The 24,938-nt window shown below is 41.0% G+C and overlaps 1 protein-coding gene across 1 annotated transcript; it reads right to left on the reverse strand.

Moving 5' to 3' along the window:
- Positions 1–304: 304 nt before the first annotated feature.
- On the reverse strand, positions 305–21,175 carry Fdx1 (ferredoxin 1). Its single transcript, XM_021207485.1, has 4 exons — positions 20,850–21,175; positions 14,353–14,477; positions 5,973–6,102; positions 305–928 (listed from the first exon to the last, which is right to left on the reverse strand). The coding sequence occupies exons 1-4, from the start codon at positions 21,044–21,046 to the stop codon at positions 814–816; spliced, it is 567 nt and encodes a 188-aa protein (XP_021063144.1). The 5' UTR covers positions 21,047–21,175; the 3' UTR covers positions 305–813.
- Positions 21,176–24,938: the final 3,763 nt, after the last annotated feature.

Genomic DNA, 24,938 nt, shown 5'->3' on the forward strand with positions numbered 1-24,938 from the left:
ATATAAAAATACCATTACCATGAAGTAAAGGACCCAGTAGGCCATGTCAACCACTGCCAGTTTTAGATAGCCTTGTATCTGTACTAAGAGGTCGGTCACATGATGTACTCTATAACACAGCTCTGTGGTTATATATACCTCTCCCCATCATGCATGCTGCCTCCTGTTTTGCCAACCTCAGTTAATTTCTCCAGTTTCATTCTGAACATCAGTCAGCAGAAGATTCGGTTCCCAGTATAGATTCTTTGGATGTATCCTAGTCAAGATAGAGCTCTGCCATCCACATGAAACAAAGATGTTAAGCTTTTACATTTCTTGATATTTTATTATTTCTTGTGTATGAATGTTTCCCTTATTATGTCAATATACCACATGTATGCAGGGGCCAGAAGTGGAATTACAGACCAGTATGAGGCACCATGTAGCTGTCAGATTTGAACTGGGTCTTCTGGAAGAACGGTCGGTGCTCTTAATTGTTGAGCTAATTTTCCAGCACTAATGATACTCTTTAAACTTAACTTTTAAAAAAGCAGACATGGGATTACACAGTAATGTTTTGCTAAAATCACCAAACACACTCATGGTAAAATACATAAGGAATTTATTATATCAGCTGCCTTCTAATAGTAGACTGATATTTTAATAATTTAATCAAAATAAAAACTGCAAAGTTTCAGTACTACAAAAATGAACTAAGACAGCACAGCTACTCACACTAAGATATATATTCTGTCATATAATCACTTAATTATACTAAGAAATAATTATAAAAATAAGTAAAAATTTACTGAAAATATTTCTTTTTATTGTAGCTTAGGAATTCTTGCTCATGTCAACAGACTGTCGGACATCCGCCACTGCTTCAGGCACACGCACAGTCATATTGTCCATAGCTTTGGTCAGACAAACTTGGCAGCCCAACCTTGACCTGTAAGGAAATGAAGGAGGCTCCATTTAGTATTGGATACATATCATTCACAAGCCTGTAGTTGTTTAGGATATTTTTAGTCTTTCTTGCCTAAAGCAACTGGAGAATTTGCTAATCTTTTTAGTTTTCGTTAGGCTGAAGCAGACACCACCATCCATGCCATCCAACTGACGTCAAGCCCTCTAAAGGGCAGCAGCAGGTCAGCATCACACAACCTACTAGGCCAAAGCTTCATGAGGCTCTAGTGTGTTACCCAGTGGACTCACCAAAACTTCTACTTAGTAGGATCCCAGACAGGAAGAGAAACAACCAGAAGGAGTGAAGGCACACACAAGAACTGACTTAGCAAGCTAAGGAAACAAGTCTTCAATGCCCAGATAAATGAAATCAGAGACTAAAGGCAAGCACAGTGACAAGCACCTCTAATCCCAGCGCTTGGAAGATGAAGGCAGGTCAGGAGTTCACAGCCATCCTCAGCTACACAGCAAGTAAAAAGACGGAGCTAGAATAGGAGATTCCGCCTCAAACAGTAACTACAAAAGCCTTTAGGCAAGGTCAAACTCGAACCATCAAAGGCAAGAATGTATCCCCCTTCTTATTTTTAATATCTCTGAAATCAAGGTCTCAAAGCCAGTGACATCTTAAAGTCACTGCTATGATGTAAGGAGGCAGCTGTGTCATAGCTGTAACACCAGTGTCTCCAAATGAGCAAGTATCTTGACTCCAAAAGTGATGCATTTTTAACCCTTTCAAAGTAAGTCCAAAAGTATTATAAAACCAAAATTACCAGCAATAGAGGAATACTGTAGATGCATATCTGTAATCTGTTATAGGAAGAAAGACCATCACTCCATTTTCTTCTCTTTCTTTCAGATTGCTACAAATCATGCTTCCCTTGAATGTTTTATTTTCAACAAATAATTATACACATATGGATATGTGTAAATAACCTTTCAAATGCACACAATACAGTAAGCCAAGAGATAATACAGTGCATATTTTAATCAGCAGCACTTTTCTTTTCTCTTAGAAGTACAAAAAGGTTTCCTGTTAAGCCAGGTTGGCGGCACAAGCCTGTCATCTAAGTTACTTAGGAGTTTGAGACAAAAAGAGTGCAGGTTGAGGGCAAGCCTGAGCTAAGGAGTAAATTAAATTCCAGTGTGGATTTAAATTCGATCCAGTCTCAAAATAAAAAAATAAATACAGGGCTGAGATACAGCTCGGTGTGAAGAACTTGCCTAGCATCTGCAAGACCCTGGGCTCTAACTCCTAATACTGAAAAAAAAAAAAAAAAAAAGGCTAATCTTACAACCGGTCTTTGACAAAGCATGTTATAAAGGCATTGGATTCATTAATAGATTCATCAAACATTTATTGAATGCATAATGGTAAATTTTTCTACTACTAAATGTCAAAGGGTAAAGTACTAAATGTTAATGGGTATACTACTAAATATCAATGATTATTCTACTAAATGTCAATGGATACACTACTGTATATTAGTGGGTATACATGGAAAATTCAATTCAATATTTTCTTATTAACATCTGTTACATGTTGGGCACAGGAGAGGTATTCATAAGAAAGCACAAGATTCAGAGCCAAACCGACCAATGGTTCAAAAGCAGCACTAACAGAATTTTTAAGGGCAACTTCTATTATTTCCTAGCCTGATCATCACAATGGAGAATAAAAGGCTTGCTCGTACGGCTGCTGTAGATACTAACTGCCATTGTTAGCAGTATGAAGTGAACTTTCAATCAGACAGATGAGATGAGACAACTCACTGATAATTAGCATGTGAGACTGTGACAAGTGACACACAAACAGAAAAAATAAAACCCCTTTGAGGAGACACCCATACTTCTGGCCAGGACAGATGGTATCTAGAATAGACTTTGAAGGGTGGACAAGACTGAACTTTATAAGAGGCAAAATAACTTGAGGAGAGCATTTGAGGTCATGGTAACAGACACACGAGGCTCAAAGGAATATCTGAGCTGAGGCAGATGCTTCAGTTTTGCTGACAAGACAAGCAATGGGCTAGAGTGTGGCTCGGTGACAGACACATGCCTCATGTCCAAAAGTCCCAAACTCAATACCCCGCGCCTTCTTTGAGAAAGAGAAAATTTACATGGAGAATTGTAGCTTAAAAGTCGCCAGAGTAACACATAAGTTTAGACAGTGAGGCACCACTAGAGAGTCCTAGAATGAGAAAGCCAGGTTAACCATAGGGAGTTTTGATGATGGGAGAAAAACAAAAAGTCAACCCATCTCCCACCAGTAGTTCTTCTTTGTAGAACTAGAAACAGCCTTGACAATACCCAATTATGCACTGAGCTCTATCTGCAAGAGCCAAAAAAAAAATCCCAGAAACCAAACCAAAAGGCAATCCAGATAGACTTTAGACTTGGGGGGGCCTTCGTGAGCGAGTCAGATACTGCACATGCTCATATGATGAGTGAGACAAGGTTACTCCATAAGGAACTATTAATTTACAAAGTGAAGCACCTGTCAGTGAGGCTCAGCAGAGCCCTGCAGGTAGTGATGGGAGAACAGGCACACATGAGGACAGAGAAGAGCTGTCCTGACACAATGAGCTTGCATGTAAAATGGTATGGTGTTCTCAGTCTCTTCCAGAGGTATTAGTCTCACCTCCATAAGACAGAGGTGAGGCTGGGGACACAGCTGTGCTGAAGGAATTCTGATCACACTGGGAACCCTAAGATTGTGTTATTTACTGAAAAAAACCTGTTTCTAGTTGTGGTGTGACTCAGCACTAGCACACACCTTTAATCCAAGAGTTTTCTGTTTCTTGTAAATAGGATTAGATAAAGTCAACCACAGGTCAAGGGGCAGAGCAAGCAACCAGCTGACAGGAAGTAAACATAGGAAATAACCATAAGAGTAAGAGGAAGTCAGGAGGATGGATAGAGAGACACACAGGAAGTCGAAGGACGGGACATTCTGTTGGAAGGGATTTTTAGGCAGTGTAGAGGGGAGCTTTTCCTTTTGGGTTAGCTGTGGAATGTCAGCTGGGTGCTTTCTCTAACTGAGATAGCAGGCTTTCAACCCAGCATTGTTTGGCTCCCATTGGTAAAATCAAACATTTGAGATTTTGTTAAAAACAGTATTTGGCACCAAACATGGGGTGCTATTTGTAACCATTTGGTTTTTGTCTGTCTGCCCCAGTTCCTGAATATTAATGAATTAATGCCTAGGCCTTAAGCTAGATTTGTTCCCCAACTAGTTCATAATTCAATTAACCCATTGATACTATTCTATGTCTGCCACATGGCTCGCTACCTCTCCTCAGTTTCATATGTTTGACTTACTTGTCTTGGTGGTGAATCTCCTGTGCCTAATTCTGTCCTGGAGATCCTATCTCCTCCCAGAAGTCTCACTTCCTACTTCCTGCCTTTGTTATAGGCCATCTGCCTTTTAATAAGTCAATCAGAAGATGAGAGTGTTTGCAAAATATGATATATTTATGTGAACGATATCAAAGTCCAGTCCTCATTCAATTCTCTGCCATCACAGAAATCAACATTTGAATAATACAGAGACGTATGGGGTGGTTCTGATGCTAAGGTCCTACTCCCTATTTGGTTCTTGTTCAATTAATAAAGATGCCAGGGACCAATTGCTGGGCTGAAGGAAATAGGTGGGACTTCCAGGTCCCTGCAGGAGAAGGCAAAGAGATACAGATAGAGGAAGGGAGATTTTACCATACTTTGGAGGGAGAAAAGGAGACCAGCCATGTGGGATCTCAGGCGGAGCAGCCATAGGCTGCTTCCCCAGGCAGGAGATTTGAAATAGCAACTAAGCTGAGGGCAGTTTAAGAGGTACTGAGCTAAGAGTACTGGGAAGGGCACACTAGCCGAGGGAGATTAGAAGCACCCAGCAATTGGACCAATAAGGCAGGTTGAAAGTGGTGTGTGTGTGTGTGTGTGTGTGTGTGTGTGTGTGTGTGTTTCATCCACAGATCCAATATTCCCTGGGCGGGGGCTGGAGTTTAAAGTGGCATAGTAAGAACTACACACTATGACAATCTTTACCCAGTACAGTAATATTATCCCAACATAGGTGACTGACAAGGCACTCTGTCTAGCATGGGCAAGGCCCTTTGCACTGAAAACTAAACAGAATGAAAAATAGGGAGATGAAGTATAAAAGGAACAAACCGAAATTAATAAACTATTACCACCATAACTGCTTAAATTTTATCCTTATCATATAAAATGAATTATTGTAAGCTAATAAAGTTTTTAAAAATTATTCATTAAGGTAGCAAAATATAGTTAAACAAAACCCACTCTCAGTAAGTAATAAGCCTCCTTAATTATGACTTGAAACAGTAAATCCAGAAGTCTTCCTTGACTCTGAGACTGGAGAATTAAAAAATAGTATCACTAATGCCATCTGTTCTGTGGAGCTTGCCATGTTCAAGAGAAACTCTACCTACTAATTAATAAGCTCTGATTAATTTCTTTAATGTACACTTAGAAAAATAACTAGTCACTTTGACATAATTACTACTATATATTAAGTTTCTTTGAAAACTCAATTCTCTCAAACAGGTAAAAATCTCCACTATAATTTTGTTCAATTATCAAATCTGTCCTTCAAGAATACTATAAAAAGTATTCCATTTAATTCCATCCTAATAAATTGTGATAAATATTAATCCCTGGCATAAATAAACTAAAAAGATATATTACAACTTAGAAATTATATTACTACCAATTAATTCTTTGACTTGTAAAAGAGAAGTTGCATGGAGGCCATGTGGACAGTGGAAGAGAAAGATCCCCAGACTTCATGGCTTGTGCTATACCCACAAGGGCACTTCTATTCATGGGTGTGACCTAAGACCTAAAGGAATATTAAAGCAGACTTTTCCAGGTTGTTGATAACAGTTTAGCAACTTTAAACCCTTACCTGACAAGGCAGGTTTTGTGCCTTATATCTGTAATCTCAGCACACATGAGTGTGAGGTCACCCTGACCAATAGTTATAAACAAAACCAACAAAATCTACTCACCTGTCTGTTAGTCCAAAAGCCAGGTCAAGCATGTCATTCTCTTCATCAGTAATGGCATCTAACTTCTCATATATGTGATCCTCAAAGATAAGATGACAGGTAGAGCAAGCCAAAGTACCCTCACATGCACCTGTAAAAGCAGCACAAGGTGACCATACCATCCATTGTAGCAGTGCACACCTGGCTGCTACAAAATGCACCTAAGTTTTAGAATCAGCTGCACACTTAAAAGGTCTGGAATACTGAATAATCATGAGTCAGGAATAGGTCGCCCATCCTCACACAGTAGTAAATCACTCAGTACTTCACAAAGGTTCTGAACAGATAATGTGAGGGGACCATGAAGGTCATACAATTTTAATATTAAAATGTATACACGTTCATAACCGAGATACACAGACATGTAAAGATGCATTCTGAAATACATATAGCAACTATGCATATAATCATTTGCACATAATTCACCTTGTCTGAAGAGCTCAAAACAAGCAATAAGGACTTGCATTATAAGAGAAAGCATCTACCCTTCACCTAAATAAAGTTAATTATTCTTTTCTCTCAATCCTCTAAATAATTAGGCTTAATCAAACAAGATGTTTTAAGAAGTACCCCAGATTCAAATACTGTGAATATTTGTGTTCCACATTTAGATTCTATCTATTTTATATTTGTGTGTTGTGTATGTATGTGCATGTATGTGCATGCGTATTACAGAATGAATGTGGAAGACAGAGGACAACTTGTGAAAGTTAGTTCTCTCCTTCCATGATGCAGGTTTCAATGGCCAAACTCTGGTTACCAGATGTGGTGACAAGTGCCTTTACTTGCTGAGCCATCTTGCCAGACCTTTGCTCAACTTTAAATGATTAATTTAACAGTTATTTATTCAGTTCTTATTATGATCCAGGTACCATACAAAGGAATCTAACAAAATCCTGTCATCCAGCCAAATCAAGGCAGAATCTGCTGAGAAACCACCTCAGACTTCATTTGGAAATCTCACAAAGAAATTCAACCATATAAGCCAGGATTTCCTAAACTTTCCTCTCATGACCCACTTCCAAGTGAGAAATTTTTATGTGACCACAGGTACACAGGCAAATAAAACAAGTACAGAAATCAAGTGTGCAATCTTAATAAACCATAAAACCAATTATTTGATATATACACATATATGTATATACACACATATTTATACACAAGATCTCTCAGAATTTTACTAGCCAGATAGCCTGGAGTACACAAGTAAAAACAAGGAGACCTGTCTCAACAAGGTAGAAGGTAAGAAAAATCCATACCATGCTCCAGAATACACATAACCACACACAGAGAGACACAGAAAGAAAAAGAAAAAGAGAAATAGAAGAGAAACAGAGAAGAGAAACACCTTAGTTTTTATTAAGGCCATTTTAAAGCAGTGATAGCATTAGGAGGGCCCAAGAAATGAAGCTCAAGAGCATATGAGCTCTGGAACCACATTCTCCGCCTATAACTACCTCTTCTGTTACCATGTCACGGTAAGCTTCTTTACATTCTATGCTTCAATTATCTTAATAGTAACTATACCAACCTCACCTAGGAGTTACAAGAATCATGAGTATAAATAAATTATATGTATTGGCAACATGCATGGTAGGTTGTGATAATTACTATCTGGAAATGGTCAGACTCTCAGGCTGCTGGAGGCAGAGGAAGGAACTGTATCAGTGTTCTCATCCAGCACTAGACTCTGCATGCTCCAATACTAACCTGATTGGCAAGATGCGCCCTTGGTGCAACAGTGGCATGATTGTCATGTCATAGGGTAATCAACAACCTTCTGATTGGATTTTAAGCTGGCTTCATAGAAGGGATTTCATGCCTGGTACTGTAAATCTGGTCAAAAATCCATGACAAGAGCGATTACAGGCCCTGGGAATTTATTGTTAAGCTGTCCAACTGTCTTCTAAATATTCATGTTTACAACCATAGATTGTGTTGTTCTGAACTGCAGTGGAAGGAGTTTGATTTTGCAGTAGGTAATGGTTAACACAGAAACTTGTAATTGGTCAAAGTGACAAAATAAGTAGAGATAAGGCTCAGGGAACATTGTGGAAGAGGGCCTGAAGGAGTGTGAGGCACTGGTTGATGAGGAAGAAAACTGTAAAATGCTGACATCTGGACATGGCATGGCTGCTGCATACACAGCAGCTGTGATTGCCTGCACAAGATCAAGCCAGTCGAAAATCCAGCATGGATGCAGGAGTTCCCTTGGCAAAGGAACTGCTGGCAGTTGATGGTTGCTGAGGAAGAGAGAGTAACTGTCTTTTGAGGACATGACAACACTGGTAGGTTGGCCATGCCCCAATTGATTTATGGCCCTACACTAATACATGTTAGCAGCACTAATTGGTCTTTGGGGTTATTAATAACCAAAAGGAGGTCAAGAAGTTTAAAGGAAGACAGGGTAGGGACACTAAAGGAAGCTGGAGGGAAGTAGTAGCAAATGGAGATAATAGAGGTACACTCTGTAGGTAATATGAAATTTCTACTTTCCATTTATGAAACTTGAGTGCTAATAGGATGTTTCCTATATGAACGTCTTGGATTAAGATCATTCTGTCCACTTACGATGATGATAAGATAAAGTGGGCCTCCCACCCATACCTAACCCCTTTCCTAACCAAAACCTAGAAAACAGCTATGTTGGAAGTTACAGATTAAAAATATAAAATTATATATAAACATTTTGTTCAAAGGATGATCTAGCATAAGAGAAATAGAACACTACGCATAACAGCAAGCAGAAATACAGAGTTCTAGAAACATCACTAGGACCTCTTATATTGAATAGTCATAAAACAGGCATTAAACATACAGAAGAAAAAAAGTTTGAAATGATAAGCTAGATCAATTTAATCACAGATGTGTAACTGCCCCCAAGTGGCAGAATACTGAAACACACAATACTGAAAAGCTAATCTATTAACATACAAGTTGGTAGAAAAAATATTTATGTATTGTATTACTTCCCAAGTTTACAACTGTGCATTTTGGTTCACTTATTTCCTCATTCCCTCATATACAGTAAGTTATAAATTGAGAGTGACTATATTGCTCACCAGAGTCCAATGGAAGCAGAATAGAGAAGTGAATTACAGAAATGTGGTAAATGCTATGAAAGCATGGTCTGAGGTAGACCAGACAATGACAGACTATCACAGACTGGGTGCTACAAGCGATCAAAGTTTATAATGGGTTGGGAGTAAAGAGAGAAACCCCACTAGGGACTGGGTGGTTAGGCGAAGGAAGACTTCTGTTGTTACCTAAGCCCAGTATCCTACACCCTAGAATCCTGCCATTTCTTCCATAACATTTGTCACCATCTACTATGCATTTCTCCTTTATGCTATACAGGACTAATACAAAGACACTTGATAAATACAGAATAGTAAGTATGCATTTGTGGGATGAGGGAGAGAAGATGGTACCTTGGCAGAGGTGTCTTGGCAGAGGAGCACGTGAAGTCTTGAAAGTGGTGATTTGGTGTAAGTTCAAGCTTCTAAGAGGTCAGCATTTCTACACTAGGAAGAGCAATGAGAAGTGGGGGAGAGGGGAAGAGCAGTGGGGAACATAGCATGTGTAGCCTTTTAGGTCAATGAGGAATATGGATTTAATCTTAAATGCAATGGCAAGTCCTTTGTGGTTTTACTCAGAGAACTAATAAGCTGATGTCAGACAATCACCCCAGTTTCAGAGCTCAGATTGGAAGCAGGTTCACAGGTCCAGTGGCTTCATAGAGCCAAGTGATAAAGATAATGGAGCCAAAAGGAGCTTCTGGAGGCTTAAGTAAGAGGAGATGTCGATGGGCTGGATGGACCAGAAAAAAAAAACTGCAGGTTTCAGCCTGCAGTAGCTGGATAGTTCGTTACGAATACAGGAAATGCTAGAGGAAAGACTGCTTTAGGGGAGGGGGTGAAGGCTGTTTTAAGAACATAATTTTTACCAGCAACATGGCTCATCAGGTAAGGACAACTGTTGTCAAGCTTGATTGATGACTTGAGATTTATGCTCACAATGCACATGGTGGGAAAAACTAACTCCAATAACCTGTCTCTAGCCTTCCACATACGTATTATAGAAAGTGTGTGCCTATACTCACACACAAGTATTATACACATGTGGTGGGGGAGATAAGTACATGTTTAAAAAAAATCAATAATTGAGTTTTAAATACCTTTGAGGTTTCCAAAAAGAAACATAAAGTAGGGAGTTGAGTCTACAAATTCAAGCTCAGAGGAGAGAACTGAATCAAAGATGGAAAGTTAATCTCTATCAGCATCTAGGAAGGGCTTATAGTCACAGAGTAGATGAGATTACATGGAATCTCATGGAGATACTGCAGAAACCATGGACTTGGTCAGCCACATGGCGAGCTCAGTAGGTGATGCTGTTTTGGGGGATGCCACGGAAACCTTTAGGAGGTACAGCCTTGCTAAAGAAGCATGTCACTGGGTCAGGCTTTTGGTCTGTAACCTCACTACTTCCAGTTCCTTCTCTCTCCTTCACATCTGTGGTTGAAGATGTGATCTGTTAGCTTCCTGCCAAGACCACCTGCTGCCGTGTCTCCCTCATTATCATGGACTTTCTAAATGGAACCGTATGCAAACCAAGATAAACTCCTTACCTAAGTCACTTTTGGTCAAGGGAGTTTTATCACAATAGAAAAGATACACTCAGATCAACTCATTTGATCGTCGTAGCAACTGTATGGAGTAAATACTAGTATTAGCCCCACTCTATTGGAGAGAAGACAAGATAAGAAGTTAGGGCCCTAACCCAAAGTCACAGACTGAGTGACAGAGTGGACAAACGAGTCTAGGTAGAAAATCCTACTCAACCACACTAAAAAGGGATTGGGGGAAACACTGTTTTAACTTTGATTTACAGTATATATTTAATTTTATATCAACACTTCATAAAATAAATATTTCACAGTAAAACTCCTGCAAAAGATGTTGTGTTTTTCTATGTTTTTTAAAATTAATTAATTTCTCTAAGATGCTAGTTTGAAGCCAATAAACTGGAGCTGGAATGTAGAGTGCTTGCCTAGCACACATGATGCTTTACGTTTGCTCTCCAGCAGGACAGAAATTTAAGCATGCTGGCTCATACACTCAGAGATGAAGAAGGAAGATCAGGAGTTCAAGGCTGACCTCAGATACATAATTTCAAGGCCAACAAGGATACAGTAGGTCAGGTGTTTTATCATAGCAACAGAACAATAACAAATACAGTAGAAGGACTTTTGTAACAAAACAACTTCCTTCTGGTGTTTAATTCTTAAATCTTCTAGAATTGTCTTATACAACTGTACAGCCTTATAGTCTATGACTATATATCAGTTCTCTGTTGATGGGCAGTTGTTTTTGCTCATCTTTTCTGTTAGAAACATCGCTGTAATAAACTGCCCAGAACAAGAGTCTCTTCCTAAAAGTGAAAATGAATCTACAGAGAAAATGAAAAAAAAAAAAAAAAGGCCCTACTTGGTTACAGCTTTCATCTAACTTGAGAACATTTAGAGCTGGGAAAACAGTTGCTTTTGCATGTTCTCAGAGTGTGCTAACAGCTTCTACATATAGATGTAGGTCTAGAACATGACAAAGAACACTGCCATACCGTTTTTAAACCTAGTTCCAGGACAGACAAAGCTACAGAGAGAAACCCTGTTCAAAAACCAACAACAACAACAACAACAACAAAAAAGGTGTCTAATAAGTCTAACACCTGGGTCTCCTTATTAACTATTTATGTTGACAGTTTTTTGTTTTTTCAAATAAGAACCTTATATTGTTCTTTATGTATCTTGAATGTCTTTGTCTGTGCACACTGCAGATACCACAATGTGAAAATTCAGGGAATAGGAACTCACCCTGCCCCCAGCTTTGCTAAGTTGTGCTCACTAGTGGTCATTGCTGCTATTTGCTTCCAGGCATTGTTCTAAATAAATCCTCTAAAGCTTGTACTTTTCAGTATGGGAATCTGACCAGCTAAATGATAGCCAGAGGCTTTCATGTTGGTGCCAAGAGGCTCAGGTAACTAGGTGAATCCCTCAACAACCAAGCAATTTGTGTCTTTGCTCCTGCTTGTAAGAGACCTCAAGGTCAGCCAGAGATGTGAGAGTAGAAGTAGAGTGTCTGGGTCTTGCAGATCCCAAAGCCTGCTATTGGCATCTCACCCATAGGTATTCCATTCACTGTGTAGCTGGCTCACCCCAGCTGGTTTCACAAATCAACAAAGCTGATCACTTTATGTGACTGCTCTATAGACAAAGCTCTCACCACCAGCAACCTGCAAGAGGGATCAAGGAACTCCCTAGACTGAGCTCTTCTAAGAGACTGCAAGCAAGGAAAACAGGGACCATATTCTGGGAATGGGACATCTCTGAGCACCTCAGACCCAGGCTGTCTTCCATAGTCACACAGAGATGTTTTCACCAACACTAGAAATTACAGGGCTGCTGCTTTCCAAGGATGCTCCAGATCTCTGGGGTGAGAACAGACCAAACTAAAATGCCACAAACACTACTGCTCTTCCCAAACTTAGCCCATGACAAGCCCTTCACTGCTGTACCCTGAACAGCACAGTGAGGGCAGAACTGTTGCTACCTCTATCCTCCAAACCATAAAAACGGGCACAAACAAGTTCCAGGAGCACGTCCCAGGTCTCAGGTGACAGTGTTGGTTTGAGAACCATAATCTGTCTGATCCCAGAGTCCAGTCTCCATTACTGGACTCATTTAGCTGGGCTTGGGAGCATATGCCAATGACCCCAGCACTCAGGAAACAGCTTTTTAGCATTTATTACCTAAGGAGAGGGACGCTGCTTCTAACAAGAAAAACTGCAACAAGCATTAACATGGAGGCAGATTTAATACATAATGAGAAATGGAGAAGGAAAGAACTAGCAATAGCTCCTACAGTGGGAAGTAAACCATGCCCTGAAGCGACACAGTCAGGCTTTAATCCCAGCACTTGAGAGGTAGAGACAACTGGCTCTATGAGTTCAAAACCAGCAGGGCAACCAGGGCTATGTAGACAGACTTCACCTTAAAACACCCCCAATAAAAAAATAAATAAAATAAAAAGATTTAGTTCTTTATATAAAAAACCAAGCATCTACTTGATTTAAAATAAACTTATAATTTATTACCAGTAAACCTCTGGTTTGTGTAACTCTAAACAGCATCCAAGGCTGTATAAAATGTCTTGAACAACAAGGAATTACAAGTGGAAAGATGTAAAGAGCCCTGCTCTAGACTAGTGCTTTTCAAATCTAGCATGTGCCATCCACATCACGGGAGCAGCTTGTTACATACTGCTAGGCTGACAAAACAGCTCATCTGGTAAAGGTGCCTGCCACCAAACCTAAGAAACTCAGTTTGGTCCTCAGGACTCACAAAGTAGGAAAAAGGAAAGAAATGAGTCCACAAAGTTGTCCTCTGACCTTCACACATGTGATATGGTACAAGCAAGCCCACACATAAAAAATATGCACGTGTATGCATGCACAAACAAAATAATAAATAGGTACAACATATCTGACTAGACTTCCTGAGCCCAAAAATCTGTATTTCCCAGGTGACAGAGATGGCAACAAGCCAAAGAACCCTCAGAAAAGAGCCATTTAGGCACAGCCAGTGCTTGCCTGAGGTGTAACATGAAGGTATGGGAATACCAGTTTTGTACGTGTAATTTGACAATAAGGTCAGAAGTACAGGAACAAAAAATTTCTACATAATACTTATTTTTAGAATATATTACCTGTTCTAAGAAGATATGATAGCATTTAAAATTAAATTATAATGATTCAAAACTGTTCTGCGCTATGGTATTTACTACTTCTGAGCTGATCTCTCATCTGCTCAGGCTTGCAGCAAACAGGTACACAGTAGGCAATGGGCCACAACAGACCTCTGAGCCGAGCGGCTATTTGAGTTCCTTTCCAGAAGTAAACAGTAGTGTCACTCCATTATCCATCTGGATTGTTTTAGTATATATGTGAGTATGTCTCTGCCTGGATATGTGCCATATGTGTGCACGTGTTGAAAAGACAGAAGAGGGTGTTAAGATCCTGGGAGCCAGAATCAGAGGCAATAAGCCAACTGACCTAAGTGCTGGGAACAGAACTCTGGAAGAGCAGTATGTGGCTTTAATCACCAAGCCATCTCTCCATCTAATAATCTTTACAAATAATAAAAAAAAAAAAAGAGTAACATGTCCTAAATCATAATATTTCCTTAGAACATCATAGTTTAAAGTCAAAAAAATAAATAAATAAATAAATAATAAAACCTGTAACTTATTCAGAAGGTTACCTGGAAAGTTTCAGAAACACTTACCAAATCCATCGATATCTAAGTTATTCTCAATCACAACATCTAGCAGAGAGTCACCAATTTTTCCCTTGGTCGTTAGTGTCTCGCCATCTCGGTTCTTGAAGTGGACTGTTATCTTATCTTCTGAGCTGGGAAAGGAAGCAGCAGTTCAGTATTTTTAGTAATTTCTAACTGTACCTTAAGGACTAGGGAGATAGTTCAGAGGATAAAGGTTCTTGCCACCTAAGTTGGATCCCTGGAAGACATATAAAGGGAGGAGAGAACCAACTCCAAGAAGTGGTCATCTGAGCTTTACAGATGTGCCATGGTGCCCACACACACCATCAATACACTCACATGTGTGCCATGGATACCCACACACACATCATCAATGCACTCACATATGTGCCATGGTGCCCACACACACATCATCAATGCACTCACATATGTGCCATGGTGCCCACACACACATCATCAATACACTCACACAACAGTATCAAATGAAAGAAGAACTAAATCACTACTTAACCTGCAAGGCTAAATCAATAAACCTGCATACATGTAGAAGAAGATGGGATAAACTGAGGGTCTATCCATCCATCCCACATGGAGGAAGACATGCTCTATCACCTTAAAACAAAGGAAAACTATCTTCCTGACCCAGTAAGCTGGTGGGGATGGAGTCAGTCTCCCCATAGGCCACAGATATGTGGAAACACTCAGCAATCATTATCCCCAGAAGTCTGTTGGGCTTTGTTATGATAGCAACAGTGATTCGGGTTGGTCTTCATCCAGAGATTAACTCCAGACCCCACACAGGCTGAGCACATACTTGACCACCACACTACACCCTCAGTTCAGGAAACCTATTTTGTTTTCACAAGCTCTTAGGAAAACAATGTATCTGTGACCATAGTCCTAATAGACAAGTTCAAGGTTGTCTGTGGTTCTTTATAAAAACCAAGTCATTCCACTAGCCACAGGGTCACTCCTGTGCAGGTGTCTGCTTAGTGAGACTCTGGCCCCAAAGAACAGCTGCTTTACTCTTTGTGAGTCTTTGAGCACTTCATTTTTAGTCTACATGGATATTCAAAATTCAACAGAACAGAGCCCTCAAAGGATGCACAGCTCTGCGTGTTTTTACTGTCATCTATCATCTAGTCAAGCCAAAATTGCTTTCCTTTCTACCAAACAGCATTAAAATGTGAGAAACGGCCCTTATACTAACACCTGAAGCTTCCCCCCTCCATTACCAACGCTTAGAAGATACAGACTTACAATAAGTAACTGTAATTTTGCCACTACCAATAGATGGCAATACCCACTCCCTACCTCCACACCCCCACTACCTCCATCTCAATAAAAGCCAACTTCACTTGAATTAGAACCCAGAACTAAGTAATTCCAGGGTTACAAATGTCTTTCAGAAGCAAAGATCCAATCATTAAATCATTTCACAAAGATGTCAGATGACACTCCTCCCACCCCCAAGTGGATAACGCCGTGTTAGTATGGCCCTGGATAAAAGGATCTTGCTGATTAAAAAGGCCCAATAGAAATGTATTTTAAAATATCAATAAAAATTTATCACTCTCTTCAATAAATGAATTCTAATATTTTTAAAACTAAAATGATACAAAAATTGCTTATGTAAAAGCAATTACAAAATTAAAAGCAAATTAAAAAATTGCAATTGTAATTGCCTGCAAAAAAATGGTCTATGCCACACCTTTCTTTTAACTGGTGGTGGGCAAGGCCTTTAGAAACAAGTGCTTTTTCCTTGCCTAGCGCCTCTTGCATGTGTCAGAATTCCCAGAACTGTCAAGAACCAGGGCAAGAGTTTCCTTGCACGGCTCCAGAGACAGAGTCAGGGAAATGCTCTTCTTTGCCTTAGTTGCAGCCCAGGCTCTGTAAGTCAAGTGTCCTCATACTTGAGGATTTGTGACGATAAACTACCCAACAGCTACCTTCTGTTTTCAAAGTAAAACTGCGAGTTACAATAGCTCTCAAGACTAAGAGATTCTGTAAAATTACAAATTAAAAAGGGATTTAAGAGGCAAAGATTTGAGCCAGTTGAACTACATAGTGTGTGGGGGGGGGGGTGTGCGCGCACGCGCATGCATGTGTACTTGTTTGGCTTTTAAAACTTGAAAAACCAGATGGGACTGTCCCAACCCATATGGCAATATGAATCAGAAAGCAAAGACATGGACAAATGCCTGGAAACTAAATTACAGTAAACAGGATGTTTATGGAATTACTCAAAGCCAGGGGCTTAAGAATTGCTGTTCTAGAACACATAAGAGAGAAACTCACAGCAAAAAAAAAAATTTCAAAATTGCCTCTTGTCAAGACATCTTATAGTTTGACAATGTACAAAATGGCTAAACCATGGTAGAGTTCAAACATGGATTTTTTTTTTTTTTTTATTTAAAGCCCAAGTTCTTTTTGCTGCTAGAAACCTGGACTGATACTTGTTGGGAGTATGTATTCAAATGTTGAATCCTGGCCCCCAAGATCTAGTTGCAGGTCAACGAGCACATTCTCATGTAGACCAAATGATGTCATATGTTTGCTAATCTTCTCTGCCTGGTTAAATAAACGTATTTGGCTACAGTCAATTTCTGGGGAGAATAGGGGTAGGCAGGGTTTTGGTTACTGGGCTGGGGGGTCTCAAGACAAGTAGGAAGAGAACTGGAGAAGAGAAGGAAGACAAGAAGAGGCCAATGTGAGAGGAGATGGACCATGAGCACATGGCCAGGAGAAGGGCCTCCTAAGGACTGTACCTTAGTCAGGCTGATGGAGCAAAAAAGGAGCAAGACTCAAACAGCGAGTAACTTGGGGAGCACAGCTGGAAGTTAGCCAGACTAAAGAAAAATAGACTGGGGATAATTGTACAGTAATTCTGCTAAACTGTTTGCAAAAATCCATGGGACTCAGTCTCAATTACTGGGGGCCTGACTAGGTCGTATTAAGAACTAATAGAGTTAATTAACATTTACAACAGCTACTATGTACTAAAGCAGTGATTTCACTTTCATGATCCCCTTCACAGGGATCATGTCAGATATTTTGCATATTAAATATTTATATTATGATTCATAATAGTAGCAACTTACGAAGTAACAACAAAAGTAATGTTATGGTTGAGGTCACCACAAAACAAAGAACTGTATTAAAGGGTTGCAGCATTAGGAAGGTTGAGAAACACTGTACTAAAGGTACGCAACCCTAGTTAACAAACGCTAAGATTAGTAAGTGATTCATTAAGGACAAGAAAGGAAGCACCAATAAGACTGGAAAGGTAACTCTTCAAGTGAAAGAGCAGAGAACCTAAGAGCCAGAAAAAAAACAGCTTCTGGTCTCACTTCTAACAGCACTTTTATAGAAGTGTCCATGGAAACCACTCCTATATGCAGGTAAAACAGAATAGTGACTCTATTGATTAAAGCATTAAAGTATTTTGTTTGTTTTACAGATTCCTACTTATTTCAGGCTAAGTTCCAATACTCCAATAGCCAAGGATGGCCTTGAACTTGGATCCTCCTGCCTCCATCTCCTAGAATTACAAGTATGTCATCACACCCAATTTATGTGGTGTCAGAGATCAAACAGGGCTTCACACATACTGCACAGGCACTCTACTAACTGAGCTACATCCTTAGGACAAACTGTTTTTAATTTAACAAACTGAGAGAAATAGTTAAAACAGAGGAAATGTATGGAATACTTTATTCCTTAAAACACTATACACATGCATTTGACTAGGTTCTCTTCTGTCTGCTCTCAACAACTGATTAGTCAATTTACAGACCTTCCCACTCCACCCCAGCCTCCGCCACATACACACAGCCCTTTCTAAGAACTAGGTAATATTTCAAGTAGTGCAATAAATGTAATGCTTCTAAACCTTATTCACCAATTAAATAGCCACTTGTTCTATTTAACAAGGCCACAGTCCTGCAGGTCACCCCAGGCTTCATGGAGAAAAGCAGTGGTTCTCAACTTTCCTAATGTTGTGACCTTTAATACAGTTCCTTGTGATGTGGTGACCCCCAAACATAAAATTATTTTCATTGCCACTTCATAACTCTAATTTTGCTACTGTTATGAACTGTAAGTATCTGTTTTCCAATGGTCTTAGGCTACCTCTGTGAAAGAGTTATTTTACCCCACAAAGGAAGGGGTCTCAACCCTCAGGGTGAGAATCACTGCAGTAAAGTATAGCAGCTGTTACCCTTTCACTACATAGCCTGGGGCACTAGCAAGGGAAAGGGGGCAGCCTGTGCCTCCCTTCTTCCCTCATCACCTTTGCTCTCTGAAAGGACTCATGAAGTAGAACCACAGAGCTGCCAGCTGTAGCACGGCAGTACCTCACACACCTGACATGCAAGAGGGTCCTGGCTCTATCCCCAGCAGCAATACAAGAAGAAAGACTGACACCTGCTGTGCAGTACAAAACCTACTCAAGGTCTAGGCCTGGTTTTGCCAGCCTCTTAATATAGAAACTTTACATCCACTCACCTACCTATATTCTTCTTGAGATTGTCTTAAAAGCACAGTGAAAGCCCTTTGTGATCAAATTGCTACAAAATATCAGGTATTGTATCAGGGCATTTGGGAACAAAAGATTTTCAATACTCACTTACTTAGAACTTACATAAAGGTGGAACTTAAAACTCAGTTCCTAGAATTGCTGTCCAAACATAACTGTGTACTTAACAGGAATGTCCTGCACTGGCAAAGCCAAGCACAACAGGCACTTGCCGGGGCGCCTTTAATCCCAGCACGTGGGAAGCAGAGGCAGGTGGATTTCTGAGTTCGAGGCCAGCCTGGTCTACAGAGTGAGTTCCAGGACAGCCAGAGCTAGCTATACAGAGAAACCCTGTCTCGAAAAACGGGGGGAGAAAAAAAAAACAAAAAAAAAAACAGGCACTCACCATGCACTAAGTACTTGAAATGACTGCAAGCCAGAACCTTAAATACTTTTTAGCTTCACTTGTCTTAATGTTCAATAACCACATATGACTGGGAGCTGCTGTGCTAACAGCAAAGGTCTGGATAATAAGAGCTAGAAAACTTATTTGAAGCTCTGTGTCAAGAAGCAAAGAATCCAAAAGCTAATGGCAAAATTGTGGGAACCAGTTTGCAAAGGCATGTATGTTCCCTTAAACAGTAGTCACACCGATTACATTCGATGTATGTCACAGCTTAAATCCAGAAAGCATCTGCCACAGAAGTTAAGGCATCCATGGATGAATGGTTGGACAGGCCATGAGAAATAGGACTGAATGGTCCTAACAATTTCCCTCTTACATCATGCAAAATATCTGTACGTATGCACAAACGTATGTACACACATTCTCACTTCCTGCTATACTCTGCTCTGGAGTCAAACCAAAGTTTTCTGAAGAAGTCTTATCTGTGTTGAATATTCTGCAGACTGATACAGCAGGCACAAACATTTGTGGTTGTGAAGAGATGACTGCCACAGATCTAGAGACAGCCAAAGTTACCTTGGGTGAAGGCCTTTAATGGCCACGTATCACCAGACACTATTTCTGAGCTTCATGTTTACCAGGTAAAGAAGTTTGGAACGTGTTATTCTAACAGTCGGCTTCCCATCCAAACGCTGTATATATAAGTTAGCTTTATATAACCCTGTGATCCACTTGGTGTCCCAGCAATATATTTGGCAAGTACATTGATTTGTGACTTTCTTTGGAGCTGTGACTACAAAGGTTGAGCTAAGTTCTTCCACAGAGTAACATACAATCCAGGGAAACCTTAATCTGTGTTTCCAGGCCAAAACCACTCTTGTTTCACTTTGAAGAAACTTTCATCTCCCCTTTGAAGCAATAGGTGTGCTTTGCATTGACGCTGATTCTCACCTTGCCTCTACACTCAGAAACCTGCAAGTAAATCTTTAGTAAACCTAAGGGGACCGTGCCTTTGAGAACAAATATACCCAATATTAATCTTCCACCTATGGGGGGGGGGGAATCTCTCATCTCTCTCTCTCAACATTCATCACAGAATTCTCTACACTACGACCTCCAGAAATGTTGCGAAGAGGCAGCTGCCTACTGAGCCCTCACTTTCAATCAGGTGCACGAGCAATGTTACTGTCACGGTAACATTTAACATCCCTTAAATTCTCCCCTAAGGGCTCCACTGTCAACCTAGGTCAACAGGGAGTGAAGTTAAACCAGGGCGGGTGTAAACCCTACCCTACCATTCCCTCTAGGCAGTCGCTCCTAACCCTTCCTACCAGAAGTCAGCCAACACAAAGCAACTCCGACGGCGAGGTCGACAAGGACAACCCACCGAGGGAGCCCCAAAGCCAGCGCCCCACACCGCCCGAGCCAGGCCCGGAAGGCTAGCGTCGCGGGAAGAGCTCTCCGGCGCCGGGCCAGCAACCGGGAGGCGAGGCGGAAGGGAGTCGCAGGCGGAAACGCAGGCCGCGGGACGAAGGACCCATCACCGCCACCGCCGCCGCCGCCGCCGCCGCCGCGCCTCACCTGCTCCGCGCGCGCGCAGACACGCTCAGCGGCCGGCCGGGCCCGGCCTCTGCACGCGTGCGGGGACTCGGGGTCCACGGAGGGACGGAAGTTCCCGCTCCGGTCCCACAGACCAGCAGCCGACGGCGGTCCAGGCCGCGGAAAGGGACGGAGGCGCAGGCGGCGCGCAGGAGTCGGGCGCCCGGAGCGGCCGCCATAACCCTGTCGGAAGGTTCCGGGTCCCGCGGGGTCCTGCGCAGTGCTGAGGGTCCGGTGGGTCCCGCGTGTCCCGCTGCGAGAGCGCTACCCTCCCGCGAGCGCCCTGCGTGTCCTATAACCCGCAGCCGCGCCCCGCCCCGCCGCTGCCACGCCTCCGCGGGGCGGGGCCGAGCACTGTTCCAGGGATCTGGTTAAGAGTTCACCTTGAACTTTTTCTACAGTCAGCTCTGCGCTCTGGAGCAATTAATTACTCATCAAGGACTGACCAAAAAGCCACCAGATTAACTTTTGCCTTTTGCCATAGACCCTCAAAAGCAAAGCAAATTATCACAGTTTCCGACACTTTAGAATACAAGTTACAGCAAAAGGGACCTAGGTTTTTCGTACACAGGACAGCAGAGAGTTATACAAAGTTTTAAAATGCCAATAGGCATTTTTATGAAGAGAGACAAGCATAGGTAAAAGCATAAACTATCTCATAATCAATAATTGTTATTTAGGGCCGCTGAAAAAAGCAGGTAATAACGGTCAGCCTGAACTGAAACTGAGTATATAAAATCCTGAAAACTTAACAGGAAACTTTTCTTAAATGAATAACTATTCAACAGACTTCAAAACTAGAAAATAGACTTTTAAAGCGCACATTGTCATTGCTAGTAAGTTTTTGAAAGAGTTTTTGTGGTCAGATCTGCAACCTCCAAGTCCTATGTTGATCGGAGACCTTGGATGAATTACTCTTGGAGGATAAGAGTTTCCATGACTCGTGGATAAGTTCACTCCCAGGGCCACTCTGGAGGTTAAATGAATTAGGGCAATGAACTGCGTCACAGACCATGAGCAATACATACATCATCTTGAGCATTCCTGATAAGGTGCTGAAGGACAGAAGCACATGTTGCAAGCAAACTGAAGACAGTAAAAGATGACTTAAGTATTCAAACCGGGGTTGGAGGCATAGCTAGGAGGGAAAGAATACTTGTTGCCCTTGCAGAGAGCCTGGGTCCAAGTCTCAGACACCATAGAGCAGCTCACAACACAACACTCTGTAACTCCAGTTCCAGGGGATCCAAAACTTTCTCCTGGCCTCCTCTGACACCAGGCATGCACATGGTGCGTATATATATAAAATCACACACACACATACATTTGGGAGGGAAAAGGGTATTATTCTCAAGAGGCTGAAGACATGGCTCACCAGTTAGAGCACTTCTTGCACTTGTAGAGGATCTCCTTTGGTTTCCCAGCACCCACTGTAGTTGGCTCCCAACTGTAACTCCAAGTTTCACAGTAATCCTCTGCCCTTGGGCCTCCACAGGCACCCACTGACATGTGGCATACATGTACCTACACACACATTTTTAAATAAAAATATTTAAAAAGTATTACTTAAGAGGTGCAAAACTGGTCAGGTGTTAAGGACACTTGTTGCTCGTCCAGAGGACCAGAATTCAGTTTCCAGCACCCATAGTCAGGTAGCTCATACATGCCCGAAACATGCTCATTCTGACCCCATGAATACACATGCATACCTAAAAAAATAAATATTTGTAAATGAATATTAAAAAAGATTGTATACCTGTATAAAGTCTCTCTAGAAGACATATGGATATTGAACCTGCAGGGTGTAGATATGATTACCTTAGTCTTTGGGCTAGAATAATGTTTAAAACTCAGGTTAGAAAGGGGTCAAGAAATCCTGAAGAGAAGGCTTTTGTTGTTTTTCAGTCCTAAACCCAAAACCTAAAACTTCATCAGATGATTCGACCATAGGAGAACTGGGCAATGCATGCATTCCTTCTCAGTTCTCCTGTAGAAGAACGAGCTTTGCTTGGTAGGGTGTATATAAGGGAGTTGAATAGTTTTATCTTAATAGTCTAATATATCAAGGCTTTAACTAGGCATTCAGAATAAGCTGATGTTCCCAGGTAACTCACTATCAGCATTAGAATGCATGAAGCATCTTCATAGAGATCAAGGGTGGGAATTTTTCTCCAGACTTTGAAAGGTAAGTGAGGTCACGCTAAGGACTGAAGATATGGACATTCAGCAGAATTCCAGAAGTGGAAAACGTGCTGGCTGTGAACATGTATAAAGCAACGTGGAATCATTGCAGACTTGCTTTTGCCCATGTGTCACCTTGTCTATAAAGTGCCACCCCTCCATTTTTTACTCATGTCAAATCCACTAGTATTTCTATATTCTTGTTATTGCAAAAAACAACACCAATTGAGTAAATTACAAAGAACAGATTAAATTAAATAAGCCTAAATTGGAGGCTGGAGAGATGACAGTTAACAGCAATGGCTGTTCTTCTAGAGGTCCCAAGTTCAATTCCCAGTACCTACATAGTGGCTTGCAACTGTCTATAAACGTAGTCTCATGGGATCCAGCGCCCTCTTCTGGTGTGCAGACATATATGTAGACAAAACACCCATATATAAAAATCGCTTTTTGAAAAGTCAATCATCCTGAACATATCTCCTCAAACATGTATCATTCTTATGGTGAGAACTGTAAAAATCCTCCTAGCTTTTTGAAATGTACAGTGGAAAATTGTTATCTATAGCCACCACACTATGGACCAGCATACCAGGACTGACTTAAATGTTACAGTATGCATATTTATGTACACATGTGTGTGCATATATATAAAAAGCATTGCATGAAATCCCATTAGTATTTATGATTTTATGTATTTGTTAAAAAATTATAAAGGACAAAAATTTGGCATTTGGAGAGATAACTCAGCTAAAAATATATGCTACTCTTACAGTGGACCTGAATTTGGTTCCTAGCACCCATGTTGGATAGCTAAGCACAGCCTCTAATATTCGTTCTAAGGGATCAAATGCCCTCTTCAGACCTCACACATTTGGATGCCAGCAAGTTGGTGTGCAGTGAGAGCCTAGTCTCTGCTTCTGAGGTGACACTTTATAGCTGTGCCCTCCCATAAGAGAAAGGATTAAAGCCAAAGGCCTATCTCGTTCTATTAGCCTTTAAAAAAAAAAAAAGATTTATTATTTTATGTATATTTGAGTACACTATAGTTGCCTTCAGACTCACCAGAAGAGGGCAGCAGATACTATTACAGATGGCTGTGAGCCACCATGTGGTTGCTGGGAACTGAAGACCTCTGGAAGAGTAGTCAGCGCTCTTAATCGCTGAGCCATCTCTCCAGCCCCTATTAGCCTTTTTATAGTGTTATCAGTCCCATCTGTCAGGGCAAAGCCTTCTTCTCTTCCTGACAGCTCCATCTGACCCTTTAACCAGTCTTCTGTTGGCAATTAAACTTCTTGGAAGGAACACATTCAAACCACAGCACTTTAACCCATCTTTACCATTATGTCAATCCTATTCCTCTGAATGGATCATATCCTCTTGCACTCAATATCTACAATACCTTCTTTATTGTCATAGATCGTAGCACATCCCATGTTTCAAATGGGATGACGCTTATAAAATGTGTGGTGTAAAGTATACAAAGTTGTAACAATTCTGTTTCCTGACCTCTGGGGATCCATGGTACTTTTAGTTCTGATACAAATAATGTGTGCTGCCTCTTTAGACAGAATCCTCCCAACTTCGTCTCATTTATCTTCATGTCTCCAACACTTGGCACAGTGTCCTGGGTGTAGAATACTTTCGACAATGCCTTTGTTAGGAACTGTGCTAGGATTCTCCATAGTGTTTAGCTCACTAGTGAGCAACTCCGTATGCTGGAAACATGCTAGTTACCAAAAGAAAAAAGGAAAAGGAAAAGGAAAAGGAAAAGGAAAAGGAAAAGGAAAAGGAAAAGGAAAAGGAAAAGGAAAAGGAACTCCCTGTTCTCTTATTTTCTAGATGAAAATCCTAAGGCCCACTGTAATAGCAGATATCCTTGATCCCAAGTCT

This window comes from Mus pahari, chromosome 10 (genome assembly GCF_900095145.1).
Source record: "Mus pahari chromosome 10, PAHARI_EIJ_v1.1, whole genome shotgun sequence".
In the NCBI taxonomy this organism is placed as follows: domain Eukaryota; kingdom Metazoa; phylum Chordata; class Mammalia; order Rodentia; family Muridae; genus Mus; species Mus pahari.